The following is a 13,511-nucleotide window of genomic DNA, read 5'->3' as shown; positions in this document are numbered from 1 at the left end:
GATGTAGGAATTCCTTGAATAGCTTAGTCTATTTTGAACAGTAATTAAATTTAGAAGATTATCTTTGCATTGGGTATTGTTTCTAGGATTGGGAATATTGACTTAAGACATGACTTTACCCTGAGGAGTTTATAATCCTAGTGTATAATTGTGGAGTAGGAGAAACAATTACACCCTATATCTTAATTGTTTCATTAGAATTCATCCAATTTCCCCATCTTTCTCTTTATTTTTCTTTGGCTTGTTTGTTTGTTTGGAGACAAGGTCTCTCTATATACCCATGGCTGTACTGGAACTTGCTGTGTAGAACAGGCTGTTCTTGAACTCACAGAGATATGCCTGCCTCTGCCTCCCAAGTAGTCAGACTAAATGTGTGTGCCACCATGCCAGCTCCTTCTTTTTAACCCCTGTAACTATTGTTCTACTTTCTATCTCTAAATTTTAATATTTTAGTTCCTCATAAATAAAATCATATAGGATTTATCCTTCTGTGTCTTATCATTCTTCAGTTTAATGTCTTTCAGGCTCATGTATGTTACAGCATGGATTTGAATTAAATTTCCAATAATATTCTGGTATGTGCATATATTTTCATTATTTATTCATTAGTTGATAGATATTGGCAAGAATGCTTTAAGGTTTTTATCTATCTAGAAAAGATTGTCAGATAGTTGGTTTTCAATAAATATTAGATAAAAGATAGATTAAATGAGAGAACAGGGCAGCTTTCTCAGATGAAATGACATTTGAACTGTCCCTTTATTGGTTTTGCTAGGCAGACAAATGATGGACTTAATTCAGTTTAATAAATAATCTCAGTGATACTTAATTATACAGGTCATCAAACAAGTTAAATCTTTTGTCTCTTTTAACTCCCACCCAGGAAACAAAGGCAGAATTATAAATTCACCCTTACCAGGGTAACTTACTGAGACTATCTCAAAATAAGAAGTGAAGGGTAGGGGGACTGGAGAGATGGCTCAGTAGTTAAGAGCACTGGCTGTTCTAGAGAGCCTGAGTTCAGTTCTCATCACCTACATGGCAGCTCACAACCATCTGTAAATCCAGTTCCAGGGTATCTGGTGTTCTCTTCTGGCTTGTATGAGCACACATGGTGCACAGATATACATTCAGGCAAACACCCATACAAATAAAAAAAAATCAGATGGGTTATACAGCTTAGTGGTGGAGTACTTGCTTAATATAAATGAGGACCCTTGGCTGCTTCTCCAGCGCTGACAGACTAGCAAGACAAGTCTTGCCTAAAGGACCGCTTAGGCAGGTGAAGGCGAAAGAAACAAGAAAGCCATATTGAACAAGAGTTAAAGTAATAGAATTTCAAAAAACATGCTTCAGGGAAAGAAAAGAGATCTACCGTTAAGGGCATATTGAAAGCTGACTGTATGGAAGAAATGATATTTTATATGTAGAATCAGGGATATGTGTTGTAAAAGTAGATAACACTAGCAGCAAGGGAAGGTGGAGTGAGAAGTTGGAGCCATTTTTTGTGTGATGCAGCTCCATTTGGCTTGGATTCTGGCAATGGAAAGTTTGTTAAGAGGACGAGTAGGGGATAGAAGGTTTGGGAGCTTAGAGAGCCTTGAATTTTAAAATTTGGAGTTTCTATTTAATATTGTAGGTAAGTGGAGAGAAGTTGTGGCAAGACTATATTTTAAAAGAAGAAACAGGTTAGGGATGTAGCTCAGTTGAGGAGTGCTTGTCTAGCATTTAAGAGACCCAAATTTTATTCTTTTTCTTTCATTTTGCATTTTTTGTTTTTCAAGATGGTTTCTCTGTGTAGCCCTGACTTTCCTGGAACTTACAGAGATATGCCTGCCTCTGCCTTCCGAGTGTGGCACCACCACCCTGCCTGAGTTTGATTCTTGAGATCAGGTGTGCTGATGCATGCCTATAACCTCAGCAGAATCCTATGAGGGTCCTAAATTCAAGGTCAGACCTGGCTACGTAATGAGTATGAGACCAACCTGGGCAATATGAGGCCCAGTCTTAAAACCACAAGATAATAGATATACTTAAGAGGCTTTTAAAAAGTGAAAGGAATTCAGCATTGAATTGAAGATTCAAATCACTTAACATTTGTCGAGTGCTGACAGTGTTCAAGTACTCTTCTAGGCAAAGAAAATGACGACATGATATGTCCTCTTGTTGTGTTTTTATTCTTGGTGAGAGAAAGGGAGTGAACTTAGGAAGACGAAATAAGCTCATTAAAAAAAAGAAGTGAAATGACTTCATAGCCTGTGAAATGCTGCACAGGGGAGCGTGGTGTGCTGGTGAATACGGGAAGGAGTTTAAGGAGGACTTTTGAGGTGATGATCCCTGAGAGCTGAAGGATTAAAAATCACCAGCCAGATAGGTGTCCCCAGGGGAGGGAACAAAAAAACAAACCCAGCAATTTGGGGGAAGATGCAATAACTCTGACAAATGCAAAGACCATACTGTGGTTGACTTCATTGTCAGACAGAGTAATCAGTGAAGGTGAGATTTGAAATTAGAAGGGAAACAAGCTAGAGACAATTATTTACAAGTTTATTTATTATGTATGCCTGCAAGCCAGAAGAGGTCACCAGGTCTCACCATAGATGGTTGTGAACCACTATGTGGCTGCTGGGAATTGAACTCAGGACCTCTGGAAGAGCAGCCAGTGCTCTTAACCTTTGAGATATCTTCCCCACCTGACAATTTTTTTAAAAGAGAATAATTATATAGCCAGAAAACAGACTGAAGAGGAATAGTTTGAGAAAGTAAAAGCATAGAGTAACATCATCAGAGTCATGGGAGAATGATGTATTAAGAAGGAAGAGGCACTGGTGACACACACCTTTAATCCCAGCACTTGTGAGGCAGAGGCAGGCGGATCTCTGAATTCAAGGCCAACCTGGGCTACAGAGAGTCCCAGGCCCGCTGGAGCTGCACAGTGAGAAGCTGTCTTGAAGAAAGAGAAGCAACAGCTGCAACGAGGGCAGGTGGCTGGGGAGACGCTTACTGGGGAAGATGTCTGCTGCCAAGCCTGATTACTTGTTCAGTTCTGGGAACCTCAGGGTGGAAGGAAAGAACTAATCCTGAGCATTGTCTCCTGACCACCATAAACAATGTGATACATGAATATAGTACTTTTTTTTTTGTTTGTTTGTTTTTGGTACAGGGTTACTCTATAATTTTAGAACCTGTCCTAGAACTTGCTCTGTAGATCAGGCTGGCCTAAGATTCACAGAAATCCCATCTCTGCTGTGATCAAAGATACGTGCCACCAAACACGGCCTTATCTGTGGTTCATTTAGTTGGATTTATGAACTTATTGTTGGTTAAAACCTTTTTAGATTTCATTCAAGGTTTTACTTTGCTAGGCCCAATGCTTATTGGATCTGTTGATAATTTTATTTGGAAACTTTATTTTGAAATGCTATTTTCTTTTCTTTTCTTTTTTTTTTTTATAAAGATTTTATTTATTAGCCGGGCGGTGGTGGCACACGCCTTTAATCCCAGCACTTGGGAGGCAGAGGCAGGTGGATCTCTGTGAGTTCGAGACCAGCCTGGTCTACAAGAGCTAGTTCCAGGACAGGCTCCAAAACCACAGAGAAACCCTGTCTCGAAAAACCAAAAAAAAAAAAAAGATTTTATTTATTTATTATGTATACAATATTCTGTCTGTGTGTATGCCTGCAGGCCAGAAGAGGGCACCAGACCTCATTACAGATGGTTGTGAGCCACCATGTGGTTGCTGGGAATTGAACTCAGGACCTTTGGAAGAGCAGGCAATGCTCTTACCCTCTGAACCATATCTCCAGCCCTGTTTCTTTGTTTTTTTAAAGATGGTGTTACTATGTATCCTGGAACTTTATTTGTATTTTTACTTTCTAAAATTTCTTTGTGTGTGCATATGTGTGTGTGTGTGTTTGTCTGTATGCTATAGTGTGCTTGTGAAGGTCAAAGGGCAACTTATGGGTGCTGTTTTGTTTTTCTTCTACTAAGTAGGTTCTGTGGATTGAGCTGAAGTTGTCAGCATTGGTGGCAAGGACCCATACCTGAGGAGCTGTCTCTGTAATCCTTCTTTAATTTTCTATTTTTAGCCTAAGGGAAGAGGATTGCCACAAATTTGAGGCCAACTTTATCTACACAGCACATTTCAAGCCAACCTGGGTGACAGTATAAAACTCTGTCTCAAAAAGCCAAAACCCAAACGACAACAACAAAAATCCTCACAACTCAAAAATCAAAATGCAACCCTCTCCTCCCCAAACCGCAGACATACGGACTTTTAAGTTCTGTGAGAGTATGGGCTGTATATGGCTTGTTTGTCATTGAGTCCATAGCACTTGGTGTAGAACCTGGTACATAGTAGATGTTTGTGGGGTCTGTAAACAACAGGGCCAGCAGAGTAGAGAAACCATCTGAGTGAGGCAGGAAGGAAATTTGGGTCAACATGACTTAGTAGCCAGTGTTGGTTCGAACTTAAAGAGTCTTACCCTGGGCAGTTCGATTTAGACATATTGAAGTACAGCACAATTTTGGAAAAAAAGTTTCTTGATGATAATTGACTCAGCTCTGCATGTACAGTAAAGCTCAAGACACGTTTACATCGAAACTTTTTGTTGTTGTTGTTGTTTTCCAGACAGGGTTTCTCTGTAGCTTTGGAGCCTGTCCTGGAACTAGTTTTGTAGACCAGGCTGGCCTCAAACTCACAGAGATTCGTCTGCCTTTGCCTCCCGAGTGCTGGGATTAAAGGTGTGCACCACCACTGCCTGGCCTTTACATCAAAACTCTTTACAAAGTACAGATGGCCTCTTCCAAACGATGGGGTCCATTGATTTAGAAACAGTGCTCAAGATTAGGGGCTAGGTAGAATAACTGAGGTAAACACAGTGCCTGTGGGAGTCAGGAGTGCCCTGGCCCTAAGATAGCAGAGGTTACTTAGGCTGTTGTAAATTACATGTGAGTCTTCCATAAGGACGGGTTTTATGACTGAGAAGCAATGCTTCTCCGAAATGCTTCTCAGATCTACGAAGAGTCTGTGATAAACAAATATAGTCTGGGGATTCAGGTTAAGACAGACTGTACAGGGGACTGGAGAGACGGCTCAGCAGTTATGAAGACTGGAACCTTTTTCAGAGGTCCTAAGTTCAATTCCCAACAACCACACGGTGACTCACAACCATCTAGAATGGAATCTGATGTCCTGTTATGGTGTGCAGACAAACATTCAGACAGAGCACTCATATACATAAATACATCTTTAAAAAAAAAAGACTGGCCCTACAGATAGCAAAGATTACCAGTTGTTTTAGTCAGTGTTCTGTTGCTGTGAAGAGATACTATGGCCATAGCAACTCTTATAAAGAAAGCATTTAATTGGGGCTTGCTTACAGTTTGAGAGGTTTAGTCTATTATTATGGTTGGGAGCATGGCAGTATGCAGGCAGAGCTGTTGTTGGAGAAGGAGCTGTGAGTTCCACATCTAAATCTGTAGGCAGCAGGAAAAGAGAGGCTTTGGGGTTGACAGAGTCTTGGCAGAGGCTTCTGAAACCTCAGCTCACTCCAGTGACACACTTCCTCTAACAAGACACACCTCTGAATCTTTTCAAATAGCGCCACTCTCTGGTGCAAGCATTCAAATCTGTGAGCCTATGGGGGCCATTCTTATTCAAACCACCACACCAGGTTATTAACATCCATTCCCAGATTTCTGGGTGGAAAACAGGTTATACCTGTTTGTTTAACATTCCTGGTTTCCCTAGTGCTTCTCTGTGAGCATTGGGACCCCATGCCCTCTGCAGATGTTCAGCCAGCTGATTTGAATGAAATTTAATAGAGACCATCCTGGATTTATTTTCAGTATATGTGTGGGTATATATCTATAGTAATCACAAATGATTAGGTAGCCCTTTTAATGTGCATTTTATAGGAATAGTTTATCATCCATCAGATACTGACTTAAGCCTTGGGTGATTTGAGATATAACCAGCCCATAGACCTATCTTGTTTAGTCTTTTGCAAATCCCAGTGTATAATCTTTCATACATAATAAATGCATAGCATAAAGAAACATAAAACCTCTCCTGCATTTCATGGTGCTACTAGAAAATTGGATGGGAGTAGCACAGTATTTTGCTGTTATATAATGAATCAACCTGATGAGAGTTTAGATTATGCTTCCAGGGGCTTATAAAAAACATTGCCATTTTGATTAGAATTTTAATTTTAGTTAGAAATTCTTTTTATCTTCTTCCTTATTTCCCTTTATTTTATTTTCTTCTCTTTGGCTTTCTTTTATGGGGCAAGGTCTTGCCTCGTAGCCCAGACATAGCAGCCTCACGCTTGTGACCCTCCTTCAAAGTATTAGCATTATAGGCATGTGCTACCTCACTTACTCTTAATAATGGTCTTTTAAGGGATTATTTGGGTTTGACTCAATAAAGGTGGTCTGAGCTACTTATGCATCAAATTCTATCTGTAGTAACCTTGAGTGTTTTGGTGATACTGAGACAGACATTTATAGCTCTCTTTATATGGAGCTGACTTCTGCTTCTGCTTGGATAGAGCTGCCCTAAGAGACTGTTTTTATTCTCCATGACAAATTTAAAAAAAGAATTTACAAAATAACCAAAAGAAATAATTTTATGTTTTTATTTTTTAATATTTATTTATTTATTTATTTATTTATTTATTTATTTATTATGTATACAATATTCTGTCTGTGTGTATGCCTGCAGGCCAGAAGAGAGCACCAGACACCATTACAGATGGTTGTGAGCCACCACGTGGTTGCTGGGAATTGAACTCAGGACCTTTGGAAGAACAGGCAATGCTCTTAACCTCTGAGCCATCTCTCCAGCCCTGTTTTTGTTATTTTTAAGTAATATTTTGAGCTAAATTTTTTGATACTGAATGTTGTATACGTTTGGGTTTTTTGTTTGATTTTGTTTTTGAGACAGGGTCTATGTATTCCTGGCTGTCCTGGAACTCGCTGTACAAGGTGGCCTGGGACCCAGAGGCCTACGATAAAAGATATGCACTACCACGTCCAACCTACATGTGTTGGTTTTTAATAACTAAAACCAAAACAAATAGGAAAAAAAACGAAAGAAAGAAAGGCCAAGTGTATTGGCCCTGCACTTGGAAAAGGCAGCTATATCTCTGTTGTTGTTCAAGACAAGTCTGATCCACAGAACAAGTTCAGGACAGCCATTCTTACAGAGAGACTTTGTGTCAAAACGCACAACAAAACAAATCAAAAAAAAAAAAAAAAAAAGAAAAGTAGGTAAGAAAATAATATATACCAGGTGTGCACACCTTTAATCCCAGAACTTGGGAATCAGAGGCAGGTGGATCTCTGGTCTACAAAGTGAGTTCCAGAACAGCCAGGGCTACACAGAGAAATCCTGTCTCAAAAAAACAAACAACAACAAAAAGGAATGTATACTTGCAAACTTATTGTTAATATATGCTGATTTACTACCTTTAACCTTACTAGCATAATAATATTTATTTGATGTGAATTAAAATTTTATATCTTTATATGAAATTGTTTTAAGAGAATTCTGGGGAAAATGCTACAGTTATTGTTTTGTTGTTCACAGGAAGGGAGGAAATAATAAATTGATAAAGATCTATCATCGGGATGGTAAATACGGCTTTTCTGACCCTCTGACATTTAATTCTGTGGTGGAGCTCATTAACCACTATCACCATGAATCTCTTGCTCAGTACAATCCCAAACTCGATGTGAAGCTGATGTACCCAGTATCCAGGTACCAACAGGTATGACCATAGACGATCTCATAGCATTAGTTCATATAATTTTATTCTATTTACCAGGCTTATTGGTTAAAAAGAAGACTAGTTTATATTTATTTTCCTAATTAATCCTGGGTATGGTAGTGCTTGCCTTTAATCCCAGCAGAGGCAGGGGATTTCTGTGAGTTCCAGCCCAGCCAGGGCTATGTGAAACCCTATCTCACCAAAAAAAGAAAAAAAAAAGAGACATATTTCCTAAGTAGCATTTTAGGTATTTAAGTTTAGTGGGTTTTTTTTGTTGTTGTTGTTGTTTCTGTGTTTTGCAGTAGGGTTTTATGTAGTAGGTATGTTGACTTTAAAATCGCCATGTAACTGATGGCGACCTTAAATTTCTGATCATCCTGCCCCTTCTCCTGAGTTCTAGGATTTTAGGTTTTGTTATCATATCTCACCTGTGCGTGCGTATGTGCGTGTGTGAATGAGTGAGTGCAAGAGGTGAGTGAGTTGTGTTTTGTTTTGTTTTTTACTCTTTGGGGGCCCACCACATAGGTCCCAAATAAATACACTGAGTCTTATTTTTAGGCAGCTTTTTAAAATTAGCCTGTCTGCCTTTTGCCTCTGAACTTTTACCTTTCTCTATTCTGTATACCTTTCTTTACTTCTTGCTCCGTGTCTGGCTGTCTGGCTGTCTGGCCGTCTGGCCGTCTGGCCGTCTGGCTGTGTGGCTGTGTGGCTGTGTGGCTGGCCCCTGGTGTCCTCCCCTTCTTTTTTCGTTCCTTCTAGTCTCTTTTTCTCCTGTTTATTTTCTCTGCCTGCCAGTCCTGCCTGTCATCCTTCTGCCTAGCTCTTTGCTGTTCAGCTCTTTATTAGACCAATCAGATGGCTTAGACAGGCAAAGTAACTCAGCTTCACAGAGTTAAACAAATGCAACATAAAAGAATACAACACATCTTTGCATCATTAAACAAATATTTCACAGTATAAATGAATGTAACTTCTTCAACTAATATCCTACAACAGGGGAGGATGTATGTTGACGCCAGTGGTCATCCTTGGGTGTTAGTCCTCAGGAGTTACCACCTTTTTGTTTTGAGTCAGGGTCTCTCATTGGAACCTGGAGTTTACTGATTAGCCTAGATTGGGTGACCCTTGAGCTACAGGGATCTACCAATTTCTACCTCCCTAGCAGTGGGATTTAAGCATGTGGCACAAAACCTAAGTTTATACTTTGGAGCTGAGAATCAGATTCAGGTTTTCATGTTTATGTAAAAAGTACTTTACAGACTGAGCTATCTCTCCAACCCTATACCTATCTTCCTTCCTTCCTTCCTTCCTTCCTTCCTTCCTTCCTTCCTTCCTTCCTTCCTTCCTTCCTTCCTTTAAAACTCTGTGTGTGTGCACGCGCGTGCCCTTGTGCCTGTGTGCCTGTGCCTGCAAAGGCCAGAAGACATGACAGACCTCTCCTGAAGCTAGAGTTACAGATAGTTGTAAACTGCTGGAAGTGGGTGCTGGGAATGAGCTTGGGTCCTCTGAAAGAGCAACAAGTGCTCCCAACCACTGAACCATCTCTCCAATCCCTCCAGTACTATTTCTTTTTTAAAGTTTTGTTATATTTTACTTTGTTTTTGCCTGCCTGTATGTCTGTGCATTTATATATGTGCATGATGCCTATTGAGTCCAGAAGAGGGTATTGGATTCCCTGGAACTGAAGTTAGAGATGGTTGTGAGCCACCATATGGGTACTGGGAATCAAACCCTGGTTCTCTGGAAGAGCAGCCAGTGCTCTAAAGCACTGAGCCATTTCTCTAGCCCCTTATTTCTTAATTTTTAAAATAAAATACTTTTACCTGACTTAAAATCTGACTCATTGTCACTAAAGAGTATTTTTCTTGTCAGATGGGTGGGTGGTGCGTTATCTTTAATTCCAGCATTAGAAAGGCGAGGAATGCTATGAACTCCAGGCCAGCCTGGGTTGCACAGTGAGACTCTGTCTCAAGAAACAGAACAAACCAAAATTCTCATGAAGTCAAAAGTGGTTTTGGTGCTTTGTAATAAACAGTAACTTCTGAAATTGAAATATAATTTGAATGTAAATAAACGTGGAAAAGCATGTCAGAACTAATACTGCTGTTGTTCATTTTGTTTTGTCTGCCTGTGTAGGATCAGCTGGTAAAAGAAGATAACATTGATGCAGTGGGCAGGAGCCTGCAGGAGTTGCACTCGCAGTACCAGGAGAAGAGCAGAGAGTACGACAGGCTGTATGAGGAGTACACTCGGACGTCTCAGGTGAGAGCCCTTGTGAGCAGCCTTCGCTCTCAGTGCTGTCTTCCACCTGAACTGCCGTGGGAGATCTTGGTGACACAGAGACACCCCCACTCATTTTGTTATTGTTGTTAAAGGTAGAATTTTCTAGCTGTGTTAACTAGGGCTGCGGAATGTGGCTTAACTGGTAGAGTGCACACTCTTGGCCTATCGAGTGAGATCCCTGCATCACAGAAAGCAGGGTGTGGTGGTGCATTGGGGGTCTGGAAGCAGGAGGATCAGAAATTCAAGTAGCCAGCTGGAAACTTGTCTGGGATACATGGTAACTGTCTCCAGACTCTTTTTAAAATTAGGTAATACTAAATAAATAGTTGTAAATTATAAAAATTAACAAAATGACAAATTCTTGAGATAGAAATTAATTTTTGTCCATATGGGCAATACAATGCTGTTTGATCATGATTCTTGGGGTTTTCTGTTTTATGCTCTCCTTGAATCTAACATGAGCCATTATCATCATATTTCTAGTAAAAGAAAGGAAGACTAGGAAGGGAAAGGAAGCCCCCTCCCAGGGTTTCTCTGTGTAGCTCTGGCTGACCTGGAACTCACTCTGTAAATCAGGTTGGCCTCAAACTCAGAGATCCGTCTGCTGCTGGGATTAAAGATGTGTGCCATCGCACCTGGCTTGTTTTGTGCTTTTTTTCTTTTTTCTTTCATTTTGTTTTCTTTCTTTTTCCTTTTGGGTTTTCAAGACATGGTTTTTCTGTATAACAGCCCTAGCTGTCCTGGAACTCGCTCTGTAGACTAGGCTGGTCTTGAACTCACATAAAACCACCTGCCTTTGCCTCTCAAGTGCTGGGATTAAAGGCATGTGCCACCACCACCTGGCAGTTTTATGCTTTTTAAGACAAATTTATCAAATGTGTATGAGTGTTTTGCTTGTGTGTTTGTTTTTATACCCTGTGCATGCCTGGTGATAGAGGTCAGAAGAGGCCATCGGAACTGGAGTTATGGATGGCTGCAAGTCATCATGGGTGCTGGGAATCAAATGTAGGTCTTTGTCAAGAACAGTAAATGCTGTTAACCACGTGGCTATCTCTCCAGCCTGAGGTTTTCTGCTTTAAAGTCTTTATTTCTGTTTATTTTATGGGGTTTGTAGTAAACACCCTTCTTTGAGTCTTTTTTTCTTTTTCTTTTTCTTTTCTTGCTTTCTTTTTTTTTTTTTTTTTTTTTTGTTTTTTCGAGTCAGGGTTTCTCTGTAGCTTTGGAGCCTGTCCCGGAACTAGCTCTTGTAGATCAGGCTGGCCTCGAACTCCCAGAGGTCCGCCTGCCTCTGTCTTTTCTTTTTTTTTTAAATGTTTTTGGAGACAGGGTTTCTTTTCCCACCTTTCTTTACTTACTTTCTTCTTTCCTTTTTTGTTTCTGTTTCTTTGAGACCCTGTCTCATTTAGCCCAGTGTAGTTGAAGGTGACACTGAATCCCTGTTCCTTCTGCCTCTGCACTGAGTCCTGGTATTACACGTGTGCCACCATTTCTTGTTTTGCTGCCTTTCTCTAATCTTTATTGTTTCCCTCCTTCTCCTTGCTTTGCATTTTTTCTTTTTTCCTGGTTCCTTAAGTCATCCAGTTAGATTATTGATTTGAGATGCTTCCTCTTTTAAAATAACTTGTAATTGGTGTGTGTGAGGGTCCTAGTGTCACTGTGCTTCTGCAGGTCAGAAATTGCCAGGCTATTTACCCACTGTCAGTTTTGCTCTCTGTTACTCAGATAAAGCGCATGGCCAAAAACAACTTGGGAAGGAAGAGATTGTTTCAGCTTACAGTTGTAGTCCATCCTGAAGGGAAGTCAGCAGGAGCTGAAGCAGAGACCTGCAGGATGCTGCTTTCTGACTTACTCCCCATGGCTTGCTCAGTTAGCTTTCTTTGACAACTCAGGACAACTGTTCAGGGGTGGTACTACTCACAGTGGGCGGGGTCTGCCCATATCAATTATTCATCCAGAAAATGACCCACAGACTTTCCTATAGTTCTGCAGATGGACATTTCTCTCCTGACTGAACCTTTTTCTCCCAACTGCCAGGTCGCAGTGCCTTCTTCCCACATAGTTGACTCAGAGGCTGAATATTACTTGTAAATGCTTGGCCAATAGCTCAGGCTTATTACTCGCTAACTCTTACACTTATATTAACCCATATTTTTATCTATACTTGGCACATGGCTTGGTACCTTTTCTTAACATGGCATTCTCATTTTGCTTCTCTGTGCTTGCCAGCGACTCTCTGACTCTGCCCTTCCTCTTCCTAGCATTCTGTATCAGGCTGGCTTCCCCAGTTTCTTCCTGCCCAGCTATCTGCCAGTTTGCTTTTATTTAACAATTATCTTAATCCACAACACAGGTGAATGTGATGCAAACATTTTCTCAATGAGGTTGTCTTTTCTGAAATGGCCCTACCTTGTGTCAAGCTAATAAAAGGAACCAGCATCCTTTTCACCCCCAGTCTCTCTCTACCCTTTTTAATCATAGGTGTTTATATGTATGAAATTCTCTGAATACTGCTTTTGTCATATCCCATAAACTTTCTAATGAATTGCTTAGGTTTTATTTATCACAAGGCATTTTCTAATATCACCTGTCATCTTAATCCACAACACAGGTGAATGTGATGCAAACATTTTCTCAATGAGGTTGTCTTTTCTGAAATGGCCCTACCTTGTGTCAAGCTAATAAAAGGAACCAGCATCCTTTTCACCCCCAGTCTCTCTCTACCCTTTTTAATCATAGGTGTTTATATGTATGAAATTCTCTGAATACTGCTTTTGTCATATCCCATAAACTTTCTAATGAATTGCTTAGGTTTTATTTATCACAAGGCATTTTCTAATATCACCTGTCTTTTATTATTATTTATTATTATCATTATTATTGTTGTTATTGTATGAGGTGGTCTCACTATGTAGTCCTGGCTAGCCTAGAACAAGGGTAGCCTGGAGCTTACAGAGATCTATCTACTGTTGCCCCACAAGCCTTTTGGGATTAAAGGATGCACCATCACAGCTGGCTGGCCTTTGTCATTTATTTTTTGAGCCATTAGTTGTTTAACAGCATGTTATTTAGTTTCTGAATATTTGTTACTTTTTAGTTTTTCTTCTATGATTGATTTCTACTTTCTTTTCACTGTGGATCATAGGAGATCCTCTGTATGATAAAAACCTGGGGCTAGAGAGATGACTCAACATTTAAGAGCACTTGTTCTTGCAAAGGCTTTAGGTTTGCTTCCCAGCGTCCACATGTTGGTTCACAACCATTTGTAACTATTGTGTAAATCTGATGCTTTCCCCTGACATGAAGGCATCAGGCATGAATGTGGTGCACATACATACATACATGCAAAACAGTCATACATATACAATTAAATAAATCTAAAAAATAAGGTAAAGTTTACTAAAACTTGTTTTATGGCCTAATGTGATATATTTTGGAGAATATTATATTTTTACC

At 40.0% G+C, this 13,511-nt stretch overlaps 1 protein-coding gene across 6 annotated transcripts in view; it reads left to right on the top strand.

Annotated features, from left to right (window-relative positions):
- The window catches only part of Pik3r3 (phosphoinositide-3-kinase regulatory subunit 3), a 63,607-nt gene that overhangs the window by 31,891 nt on the left and 18,205 nt on the right, over nt 1-13,511 (top strand). For all 6 annotated transcript variants that reach the window (XM_057783881.1, XM_057783882.1, XM_057783886.1 and 3 more), the window contains 2 exons: nt 7,595-7,775; nt 9,912-10,037. In XM_057783881.1, coding sequence (XP_057639864.1) covers nt 7,595-7,775; nt 9,912-10,037 — 307 coding nt within the window. The remainder of the gene's footprint in view (nt 1-7,594; nt 7,776-9,911; nt 10,038-13,511) is intronic.

This window comes from Chionomys nivalis, chromosome 11 (genome assembly GCF_950005125.1).
Source record: "Chionomys nivalis chromosome 11, mChiNiv1.1, whole genome shotgun sequence".
Taxonomy (NCBI): Eukaryota; Metazoa; Chordata; class Mammalia; order Rodentia; family Cricetidae; genus Chionomys; species Chionomys nivalis.
Note: the sequence above shows the minus strand (reverse complement) of the source record. Positions and strands in the feature narration are given on the sequence as shown.